Source organism: Diachasmimorpha longicaudata, chromosome 5 (assembly GCF_034640455.1).
Source record: "Diachasmimorpha longicaudata isolate KC_UGA_2023 chromosome 5, iyDiaLong2, whole genome shotgun sequence".
NCBI classification, from domain to species: Eukaryota; Metazoa; Arthropoda; class Insecta; order Hymenoptera; family Braconidae; genus Diachasmimorpha; species Diachasmimorpha longicaudata.
In genome coordinates, this window is record NC_087229.1 from 2,789,197 (window position 1) to 2,811,116 (window position 21,920).

The window sequence follows — 21,920 nt, forward strand, 5'->3', positions numbered from 1 at the left end:
TTTTTTTATCGAATGGTAAGAGACACCTGGATGTCCTTAAATTGAATTCAATAACACGTCCTTAAAAATAACTTTCAATCGATTTTGAAAAATTATTTTTGCCTCCAAAGCCATCTTCTTCTTGTCTCCTTGAAAAATTCAGGATAAAGTTAAATTTTGAACTTTGTTGCTGTTATTCCAACACAAGTCGCAGTTCTTCCCACTCAAGGTAACTTACCATGATGTAAAAAAATGTTTGATCCAACCTCGTAGTTTCTCCTCCCGTTCAACAAAATGCAATTATTTTTAAAAAGGATGTAGGGGCCACAGCATCAACAGTCAGCCCACATGTTGTATCAGCGGACTAGGTTCGTACCGCGCACTTCCACAAATCCCCCTCGCCCGCAGCCCTTTTTTTACGTAAATACAATGGGCTATGTAGGAAAACCATAGCCTTGTGCACACGAATGTCTGCTCGAGCAAGTTTAGAATAACATGCGTGCGTGGATGAAAAAAATGAGATTGAGAAACTGATTCCCCTACTTGTCGCAGTCGTTATACACGTTATTAAAAACCTACGCAGATTGAGAGGAGAGTAGGTGGTTGCGGTGGCACTAATTTTTCATGCTGAGTGAAATCTGGGATGACACTTTACAAATTTGTTAATGGGCATGGAGAGACTTTCCGGTTTTACACATTCCGAATGCAGTTTCATTTCCTTTCCTCAATTTACATTTTGATGAATAAAATCATGGATTTAATTTTATCCAAAATATAAAATTAGTCAACATTTGCATCTGTGAATAAGAAAACTTCAGCATTGACGTTCCATTCAGATTTTTTTTCACAGTTTATTCACAGAGAGAAAAAATAATTAAAAATTACGTGACAGTTCCGTAATTTTCCAATCAAAACAGTATTCAGTAAAAATTACGGAAGTGTTGGATATTTTTTCACCGAACGTTCCACACTTTTTCCGGAAATTTCTCTGAAAAATTGCCTAACTATTCCGTAATTTTTAGTAAATATTATTTTGAATGGCAGATTACGGAACAGACACGGAATTTTTCAAGAATTTTCGTCTCTGTACGTCAGAAATGAAATAAAATGGAAATGTCATTCAATTTCATTTTTCTATCGGAGAAGGCGTTAACCTTCTGGGCGGAAATATTCATGCAAGTAGGATACATCCTGCAGAGCAGCAGAGATTGAATGAAACCGAGTACAAGAAGGATGAAAATTTGAGAAATAAACTAAAATGCAATGGGACACCCGTTGCCCACGTGTGCACGTATGTCTTCCCATGACATCAGACCGGCCGTATTTGATCATAAAAGTTTCAACATGTGTGTTCACTAGCTCTTTACGTTTTTCTCCATTTTAGGATGGCGCATATGCGACACCTCCTTCTGCGTTTTACGCCTCTTTACTATTATTCCTTGGGGTCAATGGTTTGTTTGCTCTGTTCTCTGTTCTCTTGTCTACCGAGTTTACGGCTCCTATAGAATCTTCTTTCCGAATTTGTTCTTGGTATTAAATCAAACAAATATCAATAAGACTTGTCGCATTGTCTAGCTCGAGACGATTACGACGAGGTTTACACACGCAGATACGTATTCCGAAAAAATTATGGAGAAGGACCCTAATTTGCAAGCGAGGATAAAGATCCGGTGATAATTACTCTTCCCCAACAATCAAGGGTCCTCCACGAGTGCGTAAAAGTTCAGTAATGTTTGAAGTGAAACTTCTCTGCGCTTGTTGGGCTGTAATTCCAATATCGTATGTAACGAAAAAGCGACAGGAAAAGGGAGGGGATGGCGCGCGTGGTGGCGCAGTCGGACGGAAAGAGACATGGGAGCGAAACGAAAATGCGATAGATTCGGAGTAGGAACATGGCTCATTTTGTTAATATGATGAACAATACTAATAAAACCTTTTTATTGATATCGGAATAGTTCACTGGGAATTACCAATCCAGTGGCATCAAATGCTTTTTACACAGTTGAAAATCATGAAATCTCCGGTCTAACTTATCCTTCAGTAAAATTCCCGAATTTTAAGCGGTACCAAAATGAGAATTTCTTAATTTATTTAAATATGTACTCTAATATGAATATTGGAGATCAATTTCGTTGATTTTTCAATGAAATCGTAAATTTTCTGATTTTTTGTCCTAAATGGCCTTCGGTGTCACTGTTCCCCGAATTCAAAAATGCATTGACAGCAATTTCCTTGTTTTCTGTTAATTTTCAGGGAATATGGAACAGAAATTGACTATTCTATTTGGTTTCTCCACGAGATTTCCCCGAATTTTCAATGACAAAATGTTTTGAAATCTTCCTGTGTGGCTCAATAAAAATTTCCGAAAATTATCATAAAAAATTGAGATCAAATTTTTTACCAGTCTAAGAAGTTTCACTTGTGTCGTGCATACATTTCATGCACATATTTTTTTAAATTTATTCCTCTTCGTATAAATGACGGTGGATTCAAATAAAATTCTCTTGACAAAGCTAATTTTTTCTGTCAGTATATATCGTGTCCAAGGCTGACGACGCGAGGTGGACAGTCTATTGATTGTACTTGGTTATAAGATAAGTATACAGTGCTTTTAATCGCAATTACACTGGTCTCATCCAAGTCAATTTATTTGCAATAATGTTGATGGACTGCACTGATGAATACCCCAATGTTTATATACGAGTTGCATATTCGTTAATTCCTGGTGAATTTATCACTTAGTTTTCAGAATTATTTTCACTCAATCGGTGATGATTCCCGGACGATGACTCGACAATTTATGGTAATCGAGATGTATATTATCAAAAGAGTGTCATGAATATTTGATGCACGTGGATATTAAAGTTTTTTGTTTACAAAGTTGTAAAGAAAATGGTTGAACTTCCGGCGGGTTTATTTTATCCATAGGTACACAAAACATGGAAAAGAGGGAATATGAAGTAGCGAGTACATAAGGCGGAGCTGCCGATGACGCGATCAATTGGCGGGGAGGATGCGATTTGCGAGCGCCAGACGGGCGAGCAAACTTCCTTGCAGACATTCCGAGTAAAGAACAATGAATATTGAGAGGAAAGTAAGCATAATATTATCAGAGAATTAGAATAACATAAAAATTCGCACTTACCTTCATTTATTTTTAGTTTTTTATCGTCATTTTTTTATCCATTGTTTCTTCCATGATTCCGGGTCTATGGGGTTGATAAAATTACCCTAGAAGTAGTCCATTGTAAGTTTAAATTGTAGACTCGGCTCATGAATCTTTACACGGACAATAAAATGAAAAAGTCTACGTCACCCAATAGTTGATATTAATTAATTTTCCAGATACTTCTCTTGATTTTTATGCAGAATATTTTGTTCTCGTTTTTATTGATTAAACCTTGGGTACTCACCAAACAAGTTTCTCAGGTGAGCAGACGATACAGGACGCAGGATAATTAATATTCATATGTTTGAAAGAATATAATCGTCAGTATATGATACTGAAGAGGTTTTTTAGTGAGGTTGGTCGTTGTAAAATTATTAGTTGAATTATTCATCACTGCATTAGGAGACAATGCCCCATGACAGGAAAAAGACATAGATAGGTAAATATTGATCAACTTGACATGGAGTGAGAACAGCAATGTGTTCACATAGAATAGATATAGACTGAAGCATACATTATAGAATATGATTCATAATAGAAATGAAAGACTAATGGAAAAAGAAGACAGTATAAAAGGAAGCGGTACAAGGAAGGAAATATTCGATAAAGTTATGCATTTTTCCGCCATTCGGTGATTGAATAATTTTTTTTCAAACAATTAGGTAATTCCTGCCCAAATTTTTGTCCTCCTATTAATTAAATATTAAGAAATTACATTTTTCAGGTATTTTTGTACATGAAAATTGATTAATCTGCAGCAAACAGAAATAGAAGGAGACAACCAAATTTGGTTTCCAACTGTCATGGCGTGTATAACTATCAGAAATCATGTTGAAACTCGTTTATTTATTTTTCAAATAGGTGATAGACACAAAGAGGTGGAACTTCGCGCACGCGCCACCCCATTTACTTTCGCCTCAGCATCACTGGAGTGTCGACACTGCACTCTCACTCGAGTTTTCTTCATCTGGTTTTCCCTCCGCATTTCAGTCAAGCCGCAAAGCTTGTGCGAAACGTTTCGCCAATAGCCTGTTCCCGTTCTTCCCCCCTCGCACGGTTCTACGTTGGCGAAAACCACATTCTTGTTATTTACAATTTTTTAAATATCCGTTGACTTTAATTTCTATTTTTTTTTCAAGTTCTGTTTTTGCAAAGATGTAAAGACGATCATCTAGATCTCTTCATTTACCTGACTTACTCCCATCGAATTGATGTGGGGAATTTAATTATAATTTAGTGAGGACCGTTTCACGTTGCAGTTGCACTGAGGATCATAAATTCCAGTGATGTATTCCAGAAATGTTGACTCGAGGACTGTGACCAGCAAGTTGCTCATTCAGCTGTTGTGTATCCCCGGGAATTCTTCAATGTGTGCCACGAGTTTCTTTCAAGAGGCTTTTGTACGGGATGACAACAATCTTGACATGCATGATTCTTACTCTATCCAGCGTTAAGTCTTCCTGAAGGAACGAAGGGCATTTTTCACATCGAGGTAATTATTTTAGAAATAAAGTAAATTGTATTCAGACAATGCACAGGTGTACACGATGAATATATGTCCTACAGGTGCAATTTTCCACTTATTTTCCATTACGTTTTACCCCCAAAATCCTTACGAGAATGGTAGATCAGACTACGACGAGTGGAAAATTCACTGGGCCTCTAGTGGGCCCAATGAATTTGTCTGACTCGTAAACGTTGCATTTGTGGAAAGGGAAATTTACGCTCTAGTGGTCTATAATATTTTATGTCAGTCCATGCAAAAGTGGAGTGCAGCGTGCAATAAACTCGACTTATTGTACGAAGTGATATAAACTTTTATTCAGAATGAAAGAGCTCTCACCAGGAAATATAGGATGTCACTGAAAGCTGAGAAAACTTGAATGAAAGATTAGGATTAAGATCTTCATGTGTCATCTCGAGGCGGGTGTCGTATTCATTTCGAGTCGTATCATATTTCAATTGAGAAATTATATTCCCCAGATGTTTAGCAAAAAAGAAAAAATTATTTAAATGGAAAATGACGAAAAAGGCAAGTAGTTCATACCGGATCATCAGGCCACAGGGAAAAATTCATCATCATATTCCGTCCTATATCAGAACTTAATTCGATGGCTCGAAGCTCTGCCCTTAGCAAATTGTCATCGTATTCTCCTGATCATCACATTTTTAGTTACTTCTTCTCTCACATAAAAATGCCAGGAAACAACTTCCACCGTAACTCCTTGAAACGTCGATGAAAAAAAAAAAGCTCGAACGCTTCCACGCCAGGGTCGAAAAAGTTTATTATGATGAGGAAAATCGAGAATACTCACCAATAGTTGGCAGACGGAGTGGCCCTCCGTGTGTATTGAGGTTGGGTACACTCCACCCACGACCTGATGGTTGAGAGAACAACTTTTGGATAATTTCCGTTAACGAGACTGCTCCGGTTCTTTGCTCTCTTGTTCATGGCTGATGAAAACACCAGACGAAAGAAATAGCTGTTGGAAAAGTTGCGATTCAATCGACGTGAAGTAGTATCGATTCATTTGATGTTCGCTGATACTTTTCCCTTGAATTACAAAACTTGGTGTATTTCCCTCGTCTTCATGAGGAGTAATCCGCGTCATTAGGGGAAAAACGATGATTATTTATTAATTGTCGTACTAATGAAACACACGCAATGGAATTGCAATTGAAAGAAACGGAATTAAATTTTTTTATCTATCGATTCCTTAGGCGAGGGCACTTGGATATCCGTAGGAAAATATATTTCTTCGTGATCCCTTCCTGATGAATATCATTCAATTAGAATTTCAGTGAAATAAAAATGAGCCTTTGAACATTAACAGAACGTTTCTTCCCTCATTTTTCTGGTTCATTTTTACCCAGCGCTGAAGAGGAACTAGACAATTGGAGCGTAATAAAACCCAGGGAAGATTTCGATCGTCTGAGGTGCCACATTCTTGGTCGCTCTTTCCTCATCATTTTCACGATCAAGTCCCTCCGGAGGAAACGTAGTTCCCGGTAACCCATCGATGGCCGCCTCACTACCCCTCGATAATACGTTTTCCGCACCCTTATTCCCATTTTGGCACATCTTTCATCTCTAAATTCTTGATGTTTTCGTGGTCATATTATTATAAATGTGATCGGCACGTTAACACACATATTATTTCTCTCCCTGGTTTTCACCAAATATGAGGCGGATCAATTTATCGAACATAAGGGGTAGAATTTACCGGAGGGAATTTATTTTAGATCCTTCTGCTGACGGAGAACGAGTAACGTATTTTCTCGGGCCATTTCTTCCAGAAAATATGGTTTCACCAGTGAACAGTCATTTAGAAAAATCGAATCATAACATAATTTTTTTGTAAAAACTGAAAAAGAGAAAAATATCAATGACCGGATAGAATTGATCGATTATCCATATTTCTCTTTAACATTAACATTCGCAATAAAATTAAGGGGCACTCTCATGTGAACGCATACATTTTACCACTTTTTAGGAAAATTTTTTTTATGCGACAACAAAATTCAATCATTTTAATTTTTCAATATATTTTTATTTGTATTTTGAAATGTACACAAAAATTTTTTTTTTTCGTTTTTTACATTTTTAACATATATTTTTTTTAAGTCAAAGCAGTTCCCAACAAAAAAAGGTAGTTCACTGGTCAAGGTGATAGCGGCTGTTCATGTTGTCTGAGATAAAAAAATCGAATGGATTATTATTCAGCAGATCTACGGCTATCGTCCCTACTAAATATAATCAATTTCATTAAAAAAAAATATATATATCGAACTTCAAAAAAAAATCACGAAAATCTTGATCTTTTTCGTTAAAAATCGTTTAAAATAAATATGAAAATATTTTCGAAAATAAACAATTCTGGTAGGGACGATAACTATAAATGAGTAGAAGAATATATGTAAATTTTAAAGCAAACGGTTGAATACTTTTTTTTAGGACCATGACAGTTTTCGAAAATGATGATTCGAGAAAAATGCGTTTAAAGTTTAAAGCCTGGTAGACAGTCGCTTACGACACGTCGGCGACTATGAGCTGTAACTTATCAAATACTATGAATTTCGGTCTGAATTATTCACAGCATGTTTTCAATAGGTTTTACTGTCAAAATATATAAAAAAATCGATTTTTCGAAGTGATTACATGAGAATACCCCCTTAATTTCTTCCACTATTTTAATGATTTTCGAACATTTCAAATGATAACTCTTCAAATATTTATCTCCCCGTCTGAAATGTCAATAAATTTTTCACCGCATCTGAATCATTACTCTGCTATTTTTCGGTATTGAAGATGCTGGAGTACTGGATGGCGATCAACGAAACCGAGACAAACGAGAGTGTCTTTGAACTCAACGAGGTCCTGGAAGATCCCGGCTCAGTAGCTCTCTTCGACGGTTATCCACCCTGGCTCCTCTACTTTGCTGCTGGCTGCTGTCTACTCTTCATGTTCATTGGTATACCCGGCAATCTCATCACTGTGGCTGCTCTCTTTCGCACTAAGAAGGTAAAGTTGTTGGAAAATCCTCACCACAATCTCTCTTCTCTTCATCCACTAATCATTTATCTTTTATTCATGAAACCATACTTGAATTGTTGATCCAACGTGATTGCTTATTCCCCTGGTGTCGTTGCACCCGCCTCGTCGGTACTGATTCATTCATTCGTGCATTAGCAAGTCTTTGAGGAGAAGAGTGATACCAATGATTTTATTCGCTCATTTTTATGGAATATCAGTTTTTGTTGGTGTTATTATTCGCTAGTCCTCTTGTTTTTTGGGGCTTCTGATCTTTTGTACTTCAGGAAGAAGTAAACACGGGTATTTGGTAGCGATTTCTCGTAAAAAAAAAGCTCTCGTGACTGTGAGTGAGGGCGTGTTCTCAGAAAACGCTGAGTAATGCAAAATTACGCGTGAAAATTAACGAAGAGGGAAGAATGATATGGCTGATACTCAAGGCGTGAAAGGAGTATATGTTCGAGTTATTTATTACAAAAATTATTTATGAATTCTTTATCCCAATTCCTTTTACTGAGAATAGCATAACTTATTAACATCCTTCGGAGTTCGGTACAATACATAAATAATTCGGTGGGAGAGGAACAATAACATGTAAAAGGAGAATGTATCAGACACATCTAAAAGCAGTGGATTTAAATTCCCAAGTAAATGGCATGAGTTTTTTTTTTGTTTGTTTGTCGAGAAATTATATTGCGATATAAATGTACCACATCCCTGCGGATTCGCAAAATCACTGCTATCTGTGTAAATTTTTATGGAGATTCACGTATTAATTACGTGATTCATAAAATTTTCAGAGCTCAAACTGAGTATATACCGATGTATAAAATAAACAAGAGAAAGCCCAAAATGAACGAATTGTCATATGATAGAAATAGCAACGAGTGGTGAATAAACTAGGCCAATTTTCCGAGTTACACACCCATTAATAACTTAACGTTCCCCATAATCATATTCTCGTCTCTCCTGGGGACATTAAGGTACGCAAATGGCACTCGGGAAAATGATCATTGCCGTATAACGGAATAGAATGGGCGTAACCCCGTCATTGCATATAACTATCGCCGGACTAATTAATTGGACCACTCGAACGATATCACTTGGATAAAACAAATAATCAGGAAATACCGTAATTCATTCATTTCGTTGTGAACATCAATCAAATAATCAGATAATTATCTAATTATCACTGTTAGTGTACCATATTGTGCATGAAATTAAAAAAAAAATCCAGCAATGCACTAAACTCCTGTGAACCATTTCCTCCCCCATTTGGCCTCTCCCTAAAAAACCTAAACCTTCAATGAACCCGAAACTTCCGGAAGAAACAAATCAAAATGAAAGAAGAAGAAAATCAAATGCGAAAAAAAATTGCAAAGCAAGATTGGATGGGTATCATGTGTATCGTTATTTTTTCTTGTGCCCTCCATGAGTGTTTCACGGTTGTTCCACCCCCGGAGCGATTTTTCTCGATCCTGGGTAAAAAAACAACCACGAGAACAAGTGGAGAAAACCAAAGAAGGAGAGAAAGACCGTATAGTCAGCCGCATTTCGCCGCGAGACCCGTCTGGGAATACTTGCCCTTACCATTACTGTTATTATTATTTTTTTTTTTGGAAGTATACGAAGTTATTTAAACCCTTCATGGCCATTTCCATCGTTAATTTCACTCTCTTGAAGGAGCCCGCAGTGCAGTGTGCACACTTGGGAGAAATCTACGGAGGTTGTACGTGAGAGCTAGTGCGCCGGGTGCTTCAACCCAACTGACGTTTGATGAGTTGCATTGTCGGAAGGATTCCACCATCGGTAGAACTGAACTCTAAACCTCGAGACGGTGTACTCTACTCGAGGATACCATTTTCGAGTAAATGGGTATTTAAGCATTTGAGTTAAGTTGAGGAAAAATGGAGGGGGCGGTGGTGGAGAGAGCGGGGAGAATAATTGGGTTAATTGGGAGGAGCTGAGGGGGTTTCGTTATCTTTAGGCACTTTTCGAGAGCGAGAGAATCACGATTTTTGGCGCAGTGAAGCGGGGAAATTCGTTGAAATAATTCATATCTAAGGAAACGAAAAAGAGTTTCGAAATTGAATGGCTTGATTGCACTGGGAGATAATTAAGGGAAACGTACCGACAGGGAGAGAAATTTCCCTGAAAAAATTCTAGGATGAATTCACGGAGGGAAATGTTTAGTTAAAATTACGGAAGTAATAGTTGTGTGGAGGGAAAAATTGTTTAAACATTACGTGCCTGTTCCGTAATCTGCCAGTCAAGACAGTATTCAGGAAAAATTACGGAACAAGTCCGCGTTTTTATACTGAACGTTGAATAGGCACGTAATTTTTAAACAATTTTTGAAGTGAAACTTCTTTGCGCTTGTTGGGCTGTAATTCCAATATCGTATGTAACGAAAAAGCGACAGGAAAAGGGAGGGGATGGCGCGCGTGGTGGGGCAGTCGAACGGAAAGAGACATGGGAGAAAAACGAAAACGCGATAGATTCGAAGTAGGAGCATAGCTCATTTTGTTAATATGATGAACAATACTAATAAAACCTTTTTATTAATATCGGAATAGTTCACTGGGAATTACCAATCCAGTAGCATCAAATGCTTTTTACACATTTGAAAATCATGAAGATCCCGATCTACCTTATCCTTGAGTAATATTCCCGAATTTTGAGCGGTACGAAAATGAGAATTTCGTAATTTATTTAAATATATACTCTAATATGAATATTGGTGATCAATTTCCTTGATTTTTCAATGAAATCGTAAATTTTCCATTTTTTGTTCTAAATGGGCTTCGGTGTCACTGTTCCCCAAATTCAAAAATGCATTGACAGCAATTTCCTTGTTTTCTGTTAATTTTCAGGGAAATATGGAACAGAAATTGACTATTCTATTTGGTTTCTCCACGAGATCTCGAATTTTCAATGACAAAATGTTCTGAAATCGTCCTGTGTGGCTCAATAAAAATTTCCGAAAATTATGACAAAAAATTCAGACAACATTTTTGAACAGTCTATGGCTAAGAAGTTTCACTTCTGTCGGGTATAAATTTCATGCACATATTTTTTCTCTCCGTGTGATTGAACGAATCAATAGACGTTCCATACAGAAAATATCCTCGAAGCAAATTAACTTAGTCTGTATTATCACATTCCAAGAGAATTATGATGAGATTTCGCTTGATGCATTTAGAATACTCGGTTCGCTGAAACTGTACAATAGAATTTGCATATCTCACTATCAGAACGGGGGAGTCTGCATCGGTAAAGCGAGAATAGATGATTCTGCGGCATTATAATGCGTTATCATATTTGCTGGCGATCAATCTTGAGTTTCATCTATAATCCTCGTAAGTTTACTGTAATTGACGGCTTGTAACAAGTTTTGGGGCTTCTAAGAGTTTTCCATTTATGGAAAATCGTGGGAGGCGAGGAGAATTAGTGAGGGAAATTACTTGAGGAGACAATTCGATTTTCCATGATTGATTGAAAATGATTGTCGAAGCGACACCCAAATAATCAAATTACCTCAACTTGGACTATTAAACTGATTGAATCCATCGATTGGAGACGACTATTCAACTATGAGCACTGAATTTCCGTTTCATTTTCCCTGGCAATGAATAGAAAAGTAGAAAATGGTGGTGACTACGGGAAAAATCATGAAATTTTATGTTTCATTAAGAATTCAATACGATTCAAATCGAATATTCATGTTAGATTATCTTTTTTAATGAATTGGGGAACTCTCATGTTGATTTCTCATTTAATTTCATTCGTTCATGCTAAGTCCAAATAATAGATACGACAATCACGGGTGGAATGCAATCCAGTTGCTTAATTAGCGTAACAAAATAACAGTGAGCATTTTAATTCGGCCAGGAGACCCAGAGGGTTTCGAAAAATCCTTGGTGAACACCAAGCTGTCTGTTACCTCGTCCTTGTAATTAAGTTCCCAGAGTACTTTCACACTTCCCCTTTAATGTCTCGTTTTAAATGTATTCCACGAGGGAAAACCATAACTACCCGGATAAACAAATAAGGATCATCTCTGTGGAAAAAAATTATTACCCCGGCTTTATTGATTCCGTCATAGTTTAGTGATCGTAAAAGTTGAAATGAAAACTTTGAGAATTTACAATTTTTTCAATGCAAGATTTATCACTCTTGTTTGTTCTGCAGAGGCACGATAAAGTGAACGATTCGTTATACTTTATTACTCTCGGTGGGTGTAACTAGCTCATGTGGATTCCTGTGCCGTTAGGTGGAAATTGGAGGTGAATAAAATTGAGAATAATTTGGTATCCAGAGAGTCGTACGTTATGTATTGAGTTACTTCACTTTTTAGCGAGAAACGAGTGTACAAAGTTGAGGATGACTTTTTTGAAATTATTCTATGAAGATATTTTTGCTTTCGCGTCAAAGTTCTGCATTTGGCGTAAAATGAATACATCCTAATACATTCTAAATGGCTTTTTGAAGTGAAACTTCTTTGCGCTCGTTGGGCTGTAATTCCAATATCGTATGTAACGAAAAAGCGACAGGAAAAGGGAGGGGATGGCGCGCGTGGTGGGGCAGTCGGACGGAAAGAGACATGAGAGAGAAACGAAAACGCGATAGATTCGGAGTAGGAACATGGCTCATTTTGTTAATATGATGAACAATACTAATAAAACCTTTTTATTAATATCGAAATAGTTCACTGGGAAGTACCAGTCCAGTGGCATCAAATGCTTTTTACACATTTGAAAATCATGAGATCTCCGGTCTACCTTATCCTTCAGTAACATTCTCGAATTTTAAGCGGTACGAAAATGAGAATTTCGTAATTTATTTAAATATATACTCTAATATGAATATTGGAGATCAATTTCCTTGATTTTTCAATGAAATCGTAAATTTTCTGATTTTTTGTCCTAAATGGGCTTCGGTGTCACTGTTCCCCGAATTCAAAAATGCATTGACAGCAATTTCCTTGTTTTCTGTTAATTTTCAGGGAAATATGGAACAGAAATTGACTATTCTATTTGGTTTTTCCACGAGATCCCGAATTTTTAATGACAAAATGTTCTGAAATCTTCCTACGCGGCTCAATAAAAATTTCCGAAAATTATCACAAAAAATTCAGACAAAATTTTTTAACAATCTGTGGCTAAGAAGTTTCACTTCTGTCGTGTATAAATTTTATACACATATTTTTTTATTGATGGTATAAAAATCTTCTGCAATGCGATCGCTAATTTTGCAGAAAAACAAAACTCATTATATCGATCCAGAAAATATGTGGCTAATATACTTCGGTTCGTTCCTCTTATCACTTAATGTTTATTCTTCATTTCAATCGCCGATCAAAAAAAGTACCGAGTACTGAGGAACGCATACTTTTTCACGTTGTAACGACTCCTTTCGGGGCATAAAAGTAACGAGATTGGACATATCTAATGGCTCCACGTATAAGTGTGATAATATCAGTTTTGAAACGTCGGCGTTACTAAGACCAATGGGTACAAATAAAAAATTATGGGTTTGTACACGAGAAGAAACTCTTTGAGAAAACTGCAGTGCTGGTGCTGAAAAGAATTCCGATTTGTCGACAATGAAAAATTCTGATATTAGTTTCGATTCTGAGGTGTCTTTTTCACTTAGTGGGTTCTGCCATTTTTAGTCATTAAATTCATCAGTAAATATGCATGAGAGAAACTATAAATTTAAATCGCGGCATCAGCTTTGATGAATGTCAATAAAATGATGTTTCCATTCCAGAAATGTCACCTTCCATTTTTGAGATAATTCTCTCGAGGTAAATCAAGCAGAATACCTTAATTTCTCAGATCCCAAGTAATTTCCGCGGGAATCCAGTAATTTCGTGCCTCAGTCTAAAGCTTTTCCCTATCTATCTCTCATCACGTCAACCCTCTGGGAGTTCCAACGTCACCTACAAGTTCGCTCCACACATCACTGGAATACCTTATTTTCACTTCCTCCTTCATTGTTCCCAGAAATTCGATAGAGTGGAATTTTTCATTTTTCCTTCTATTTATTCTTATTTTTCTCTTCCAAATCCGGTGGTGGATTTCCGGATTATGGTGTAACCGCACTGGATAAAAGCAAAAGATATTCGTGCAACGAGTGCGGGATAATTCGTAAATTGACACAGAATAACGTACTGTGGATGCTGGAGGTTTTTCTCCAGACTTTTAGCTCGGTATTCCAGGGGCAAATTGTTTACCATAAGACCCTCCACGTCTTTTCAACACCTGCGACAAAATTCTTATCACGAACATGAGACAAAATTCAAGTTAACGTAAAGAAGTTTAGGAATTTTATCAAAAACTTTTCGCTCTCAGAACAAAAATGTTAATGACAATTTCTTTTTTTTATATGAGATGTATGCAATAGGAAAAGGGTTTATATTTTTATCACGTAGTAATGAGTCGTTGCAGTATCAAGATGTAATTTAGTACGCTGTAAATAGTAGTTCAAAAATACTGTTAACAAATAACGTTTTAATTGAAAATTCCTAGGCCTCAAATACTGCGATATAAGTTCATAAAATAAATCATCGGACTTTCCTCAGTGACAACTAAAAATCTTCATCTCCGCGTTTTCTCTCCATTGGATTTATTTTCCTCCCTACCAACAAGTTTAATCTATCCAAGATTGTCCACCAGTGACACATCGCATTTTTTGTCATCCCCGAATGGACATTTTATTTTTCTAACCGCGACGGGAACCTACGCGAAGGGTCGACAAAAGCAATTTACGAGGCTACATGACACGGGTTCAAGCCACGATTGACGTCGTTGTTCCCAAATAATTCCCGAGGCGATGTCTTTTAGTCTGTTTCTTATTTATGTCGACAGAAAGATGTCATAAAACTTTGTTTGGCAAAGGAGTACGTTTCTCGGCATTTTTCACGGACAATTTGAACCCGCTGTGAACAGAGGGGGCGGAGATCGAGAGATAACTCAATTAGGGATGAGTGGGATACTACAGATGGGGGAAAAAAGATTTCTAAGAAATACACTTATACTCATACGAAGTACTGCATGAGTTAAAAATTTTCAGAAGCAAAATGTCTGTTTGATAGTGAGACAATTAATAATTTAATTAGTAAAATTTCCTAATCCAATCTACAATTTTAATGGAGATATGATATTATTTATTCTTACTGGAACAATATTTCTCATAACAAAAATAAAGTCACATATATTTATACATGAAATATTTCTGAAAATATACGTTTACTGAACAAAAGAGTAATTTTGCAATTGATCTTTTTACTTTCGTCAACCAATGCCCGGGAAATGTCGCTATTAGATAATTGGATTCCCGGTGAAGTCAATTTTTCATTCCATCGTGCATGTCTCCACTCGAGACGACAGTTCATTTCACTTTCAGAAATTCGAAAACAACAGAAAAAAAATTAGCGAAGAGAATTGGGGTAGTACTCTCCCTTTGAGGAATGACTGCTCAAGGGTAGGAACTCACAAAATACACACGTGATTCAAGAAGACAAATGACAGAATCGTTGAATAAAATTTTATTACTATTCGCCATCATGCTTATTGATTTTTGTTGCAATGTACGTGAGAGCAAGAAATAAATTTTTATCTTGTACGAAAAAATTGTTTCAATGTTTCACTCATTCTATTGTACCGAAAGATGATCTCCCCGACCTATCAATCAATAAATCCCGACTCGTTTGCATTTCATGAATATTTCAACTCAGATGAAGAAATGGGGAAGTGGCTTTCGCAATTTTTCTGCGGTTGTAGACCTTTGGCTGTTGTCAATCCCTCAAGTTCGCAGTTTCCGCCTCATTCGTTCACTCCCCCTCTGATGCCTATTTTTCACCAACACGTCGGCTCATATCGAGAACCCCACACACTGATGAATCCCACCTAAAACCATGTGTCGATCAATCTTCAAAGACAGAAAAAAATGACCGTCATCATTGCTGTCCTACCACTATTGGACCCTCATTGACCGTTAATGTCATTGGAGAGCCTCCTTCAACACTAAAAAAAATCAAAATTGAACCAAAGTTACCAGAAAAATTAGTAGAAAGTGCTATTCTCAAGAACCAATCCTAAATTTCACATTTTGTGATGCAGTAAATTCGCGTCTAGTTAGGTAGGTACCTTTTCTACTCCCTCACTTTTCCTCTATTCCTTCCACGTTTCGAGATTGGAAATGATTTTATGCTGGATGAAGTCGTTTAACGGTGGTGAGACCGAAGTGAGGAATAAAACTAAAATGGAAAAGTATGGAATAGTCTCGATGTAGGGGGTGCAGACACTTAAAACGGCTGGGAAAAAGGGAAAAATGAGGTTCTGCAATCGCAGCTGCAATGTCTCTAACTCGAACAAAGTGGATACGTCCCGTATGACGCCCGGACGCAATAAACTCAAGATTTTCCTTTCCCCGAGGTTTCTTTATGCCACTCCTTATTCCGACTATATTTTCTTTCATCTCCAATCGAGGAGACAGAATGACAAGCGGTCGTTAAAAAAATTTCATGATCGTTTGCGCTACATGGGGATCCGTAAAAATCGCCAAATGACAATCATAAATGTTACAAGAATCGGATAAAAATGAGATCATTGGGGGGACGGGGAACTTCTTCCAAGTGTCAAGTATTATTTGAATACTTATTCTTGGAAATGATTAACTGATAATTTTCTGTGAGACTCCCAGGGGCGCAATGGAAGGGCTGAGAGGCAAAGCCCCTTCTCCTCCTAAATAGTTTAATGACAAATCAGGCTGTCTAGCCGTATGATTATAAAATTAACGTATCTTCTAAATTTTCAACAGACAGTGAAAATAAAAAAACCAAAAATTCGAACAATTCAACAATTCAATCCTTTTCCTTTCCCTCATGCACAATGAAAGAGTTTTACTCCCAACTTTTGTCATTTGTAAAATAAATATTTTATCAAAGTTCGTTGCTTGTTGTCACAAGTTTCTCGTCAAAAGTTGAGGGAAAATAAATAGAGCCATTCAGTTACTGAAGCAAAGTAACTCGCTTTATTCCGCCTAAAAAAGTGGACAATGGACGCGGAAATATATGAGGAGAAACCATCGAAAAGAGTGCACCCTCCTCCGACGATTTGTTACAACCCATTCACCCCACGTAGCAGTGGACATAATATTTTTCTACTCATCCCCCCCCCCTCCCCAAAGGGCAAATGCAGAAAATATAATGACAGGAGAATTTACATTTTATCACATATATTCCCTAAAATCCCTGATATTTTTCTCTCAGTAGAGATTTCCTTTCAGTTCAACGTCTCCAGTTTTCGAAGGACCAGTGGTAAAATACATTTGTTTTCCTCGTGAAAAAGGAAAAGTTGAAATACATCGATTTTCTACACATAGATTATGTTGGAAAAGAGATTTTGCCCTCCTGTTTCTTATGAAAATCGAATCAAGGGATGAAAGTGGAATTGGAAGGAGCATTCATAGTAAATGACCTCCTTCGTGCAAAAATTACCGACAAACAACTTGCTCATTCCCATGAGGTCCAGCTTGTGATAAGGCACGTTGCTCAGTTCATCCGTGAAGCCGCATCCTAACTCCTCTCGGAAAATTCACCCCGTGGTCAGCATTCTCCTGACAATTCCCTCCGCAGATGTTCACATAAGCATGACCCATCTCCTCTGAGAGAATTTCCACCACCGCAGACCGATTCAACTGTACAAAAAACAAACCTCTCTTCGTAAATTCGGTACAACCTAAACAACTCTTCTTTCTCTTCGTTCGGGTAAAACTATATCCGTGTAGACCATTGTCAAAAACTGCTGATTTAGCGATACGATTTAAGATAAAAATACCACCCTGTCGTCCAAGACCATCTCCAGTGAAGGTAACCATCTCCGCGAAATGGAGGTCCACTGGAATCAAGAGAAACACAACATGGAAACAACTCTTAACAATATCAGCCGCCTCTTCTCCCTCAATCCCTCTCTCATTAAATCCCAGCAAAAAACCGACAAACCCACACAAAAAAAAAGAAACAACAATTCACGATTTGTTTTTCATCCCAGCGAAAATGATCGCAATGTTTTTCCCGTTACCGCCCTCCCTGCGACCCAGATTCCACTCCCTCCGTTCCATAAAATCGAGGAGGAAAAAAAACTGGTGAAAAATGAGGGAACAAAAAAAAAAGAGTTACGACAAAATATAATGCAAAATACCCCATAATCCAGTGAGGTCAACGCACACTCGAGTCCCAAGATTTTCCAACTTTATGCATCCGCAAGTCGTTGGCGGTTGCTTGACACTCTAGGGTGCCTTGGATGAGAGAATGTACCAACGATGTCGAGACTTGGGTTGAAATAGTTTTAGCATAAAACCCCGTAGCCACTACTAACCCAGTGATGCACTTCCTCTTGCTCCAGAGACTTCGTCCTGTTTATCCCATTCTCCTTCATTCTCGCGGGACATTCACCGATTTATGGACAAACCGTTGTGTTCACATACGATCCCTCACTGACTCCTGAACTGCCTTCCAGTAAGTGTGTGAGATTCTGTTATGGTAGGGGTGAGGGTGAGGGGGTTTGACGTGTGTGAACCAAGCGGTGGAATAAATTGTTTGGGGTTTATGGCCAGTCTTTTGAGCGGTAATGGACGTCTGGATTTTATACTTCCTCTTGAAGGATTATGAATATTTTTGATGGGCTATTGCATGATGAGGGCACCCGAGTAATATGTTGAGAGAATCTTAGGATGGTCAGAAGGGTTTTCGGGGGTTTTCAGCGATGAAAATGCAGAGTTACTTTGAAAAGATAAGACCAGATTATTTCTAGGAAAAAGTACAAATATTTTTAATACGATACACTATTTTAACAAACTTAATATACAATTCATAATCTTCAAGCACTCTTAATCACACATCACAAGAACGTCTAAATCTACGTCTCTCCTTTCAACACACGTCTAACGTCTAAAAGGCGTCTATCGTCTAACGCTGCTCACCAACGACTCTGACCCTGTCCCTCTTCTGAACCGTGGAGCTGGGCCTTAATCGCGTCACGTGGTCCTAGCATCCCTGGACCAGGCTGGTTACAATACAACAATCTCCGCCTGTCACATCTGTGGGCCTCATAAACCCACAAAGTATGACCCTTTAAGTACTTCTATAGTACAGAGGCTTGCATTCCTGTACCAATCCATGTCCATTTGCGGGGTTTCCCCACAAATACCTACGCTAAAACTACTATATGTATAAACTTATAGCTCTAGACTATCTTAATAAAATACGAAGAACATCTGTCTATAATATTCGCTAGATTATTATTTCTACACTGGGGATTTCCCCATAATTATTCCCGATACTACAAAAATTTTTGGTCGTTGGAGGATTATCGGAAAAGTTTAGGAAGAAATGGTTCAGGGTATTTGTCACAGTAGTGTTGAGAGGACGTTGATCACTACCTTCACGTACACCAGGAGAAAAATTTTACAAAAATGAGGGGCCCGTGACCTAACCTGCCGATTAAAACAGTATTCAATAAAAATTACGAAATATATACTTAATTTTTAAGAATGTTCCCCTTCGTCTAGGTCGATTCCTTTGGTCGGCCAATGCTGGCTTTAGATATTTTTACCTCGATAATTTTCCAAATATATTGCCCCAGAAAAATTGGAAAAACAATTATACGCAGTTAGTGCATCTACATTAAAATTTTCTAAACATTAATATTTGTCATTTTATTTTTAACAAAATTTCCTGCAATTGCAATGCAAATTTCTTTGCAAATGCAAAAACTTACAAATGGATATCATAGTATATGCTATTTTAGTTAAGAAATGCAACGGCCGTATTCATCATGAACCTCTCGATCTCCGACCTGATGTTCTGCTGCTTCAATCTGCCATTAGCAACATCAACCTTCTGGCACAGCTCCTGGCAGCACGGCGCCCTTCTCTGCCGTCTATTTCCCCTGCTCCGATACGGTCTACTGGCTGTCAGCCTCTTCACCGTCCTCGCCATAACGATAAATCGATACGTCATGATCGGCCACCCCCGCCTCTATCCCAAGTGAGACAGAATGTTCATCACTTCAAATCCCGATTTATATTCATTCCCTCCACGGAATGATTCCCCATTTTTTTTCCAGATTGTACAAACCCAGGTATCTGATCTTGATGGTACTCGCCACATGGATATCCGGGTTTGGGGCACTCATTGCAACGTGGTTCGAGCACTGGGGTCGCTTTGGCCTGGACCCAGTTATTGGCTCCTGCACGATAGTACCAGATGTTAACGGACGCTCCCCAAAAGAATTTCTATTCATACTGGCATTTCTCACACCCTGCATTGCCATTGTCGTCTGCTACGCTAGGATTTTTTATATTGTGAGAAAAACTGCACAGAAAAGTAGAAGGAGAGAGAAGGCCACCACTAATCTTGTCAAGGCAAGTCTCGAGGTAAGTTCTTTGTCATTATTCAGGACATTTAATTATGCAAATAATTTCAGTGAAAAACTATTTTTTTACAGACAGAAATAGTACCAAAGAGATTGTATTCTAATCAGATTCATTACAGACAATCTTAATCTGATCGATTAGGTCGATGTCATTGTTACGAAATTCCATAAGTTCTCAATTTCCCAGGTAAAATTCACAAAAAATTTTGAAGACTCCGCATTGGGCTCTAGCTGCGGTCCCACTGCCACATCGACGACAGAGAATGGTGGTTCACCCACAAAAACCGATCGGTCCAACCCCCATTACATAATCACCCCGCAATCTAGTCTTCTCCCCGAAAACATGCCGATCCCCTCCTCCCCGCCATTGGAAAAAATAACCGAAAATAATGAGGATTGCTCCTCCATGGATCCCAACTGCTGCATTGAAAACGACCTCTGCAGCACCTCTTCCAACTCCAACTCCAGTTCAAACTCACCAAGAACTATTCAGGATCCATTCCCCGAGTCTCTCAAGGAAAATGGAACCGCAAACCCCAATGCATCGAGAATATATCCGGTAATTCCGAACTTCAGCATCTCGGATGTGGATAAAGTGGAGGAAAAGTCGGAGGAGCAACAGATTCTATCCACGAAGATGTTGGAGAGCGATATTCAGTGTCTCCAGGTACCGAATCGCATTCAGAAAGATGAGACGTCTTCTGAGAGCCCGTCGAGACCTCAATCCTCCTCATCGAGATACGATCCTTCAGAAATATCAGAGGAATTTCCATCGTCGAGGTATGCATAATTAATCTAGTAATCTATCAAAGTTTTTAGAAGATCCTTTTATTATTCTTCTTTCCTCGGTGCCGAAAATTACATTAATTATTGCTTGATGCTCAACGAAAAATTGGAACAGTTGGCCAGTACTGTCCAAATAAGTCATTGAAACGACTTGATCGATATTGGACACACCCCAAATGACACTGCCCTCAAATCCATTAATTACTACCTCATGACGATTGAGTGACATTATTAAATAAACTTAATGCTCATAAAAAAATTCTTCTCTTCACATCTTCGAGTAAACCCATGGAAGAGCACATTCTAATGGTTTATGATAGTTTGTAAAGTGCCAGGTTGGAAAAAAAGCCATTTCCCCTAGGTGGTGGGTACATGCATCCACTCCATTACGGCCATAAACCATAAAATTTTTTCGAGCAGAATAGTTCCAGTAATTGTGGCATTCGCTTAAAACGACGTCATTTCAAGAGGAAATGTCTACACCAGCTCTTTTTCCTCAAAAACTCATGAATTGAAAATGCTTTCGAATCTGCTAACAAGATGATTTAGTCTCTCAAGGAATAAATAATTTTATGATTACTGGTACCTACATTAATAATAAGACGTGTCCTGTCTTTTGCAGATCGGATTCACCTACTGACAAGCGTCAAAAGAAGAACAGCCTATTTCGAAGAGAATCCCGATTTCGGAGTATGAAAAATCGAGGGCTGGAGTCTGGAAAAATGACTGCAAAGGACAAAAAACTTCTGAAAATGATTCTGGTTATCTTTTCCTCATTCTTGATCTGTTACTTACCGATCACGATATCCAAGACATTCAAGGATATCATCGACTGGCGTGGACTTAACATAGCTGGTTACATTCTTATCTATTTGACTACTTGCATAAATCCAGTGATCTATGTCGTAATGAGTTCTGAGTACAGAAGTGCTTACAAAAACGTTCTTCTCTGTCGAAGTGACTCCTTCGATGGGAGAAAACGTGCCAATTGATATATTAATTTTTTACTTTC

At 37.9% G+C, this 21,920-nt stretch overlaps 1 protein-coding gene across 2 annotated transcripts; it reads left to right on the top strand.

Annotated features, from left to right (window-relative positions):
- Positions 1 to 197: 197 nt before the first annotated feature.
- On the top strand, positions 198 to 21,900 carry LOC135162152 (G-protein coupled receptor moody). 2 transcript variants are annotated; one of them, XM_064120327.1, is made up of 8 exons: positions 198 to 2,782; positions 2,908 to 3,073; positions 4,446 to 4,640; positions 7,458 to 7,670; positions 19,496 to 19,734; positions 19,814 to 20,123; positions 20,310 to 20,902; positions 21,531 to 21,900. In XM_064120327.1, exons 4-8 carry the CDS (start codon positions 7,458 to 7,460, stop codon positions 21,898 to 21,900), a joined length of 1,725 nt encoding a protein of 574 aa, XP_063976397.1. In that variant the 5' UTR covers positions 198 to 2,782; positions 2,908 to 3,073; positions 4,446 to 4,640. The 2 variants fall into 2 exon arrangements, with proteins under 2 accessions (XP_063976397.1, XP_063976399.1); XM_064120329.1 differs by lacking the exons at positions 198 to 2,782; positions 2,908 to 3,073; positions 4,446 to 4,640 and having other exon boundaries at positions 7,536 to 7,670; positions 19,481 to 19,734.
- Positions 21,901 to 21,920: the final 20 nt, after the last annotated feature.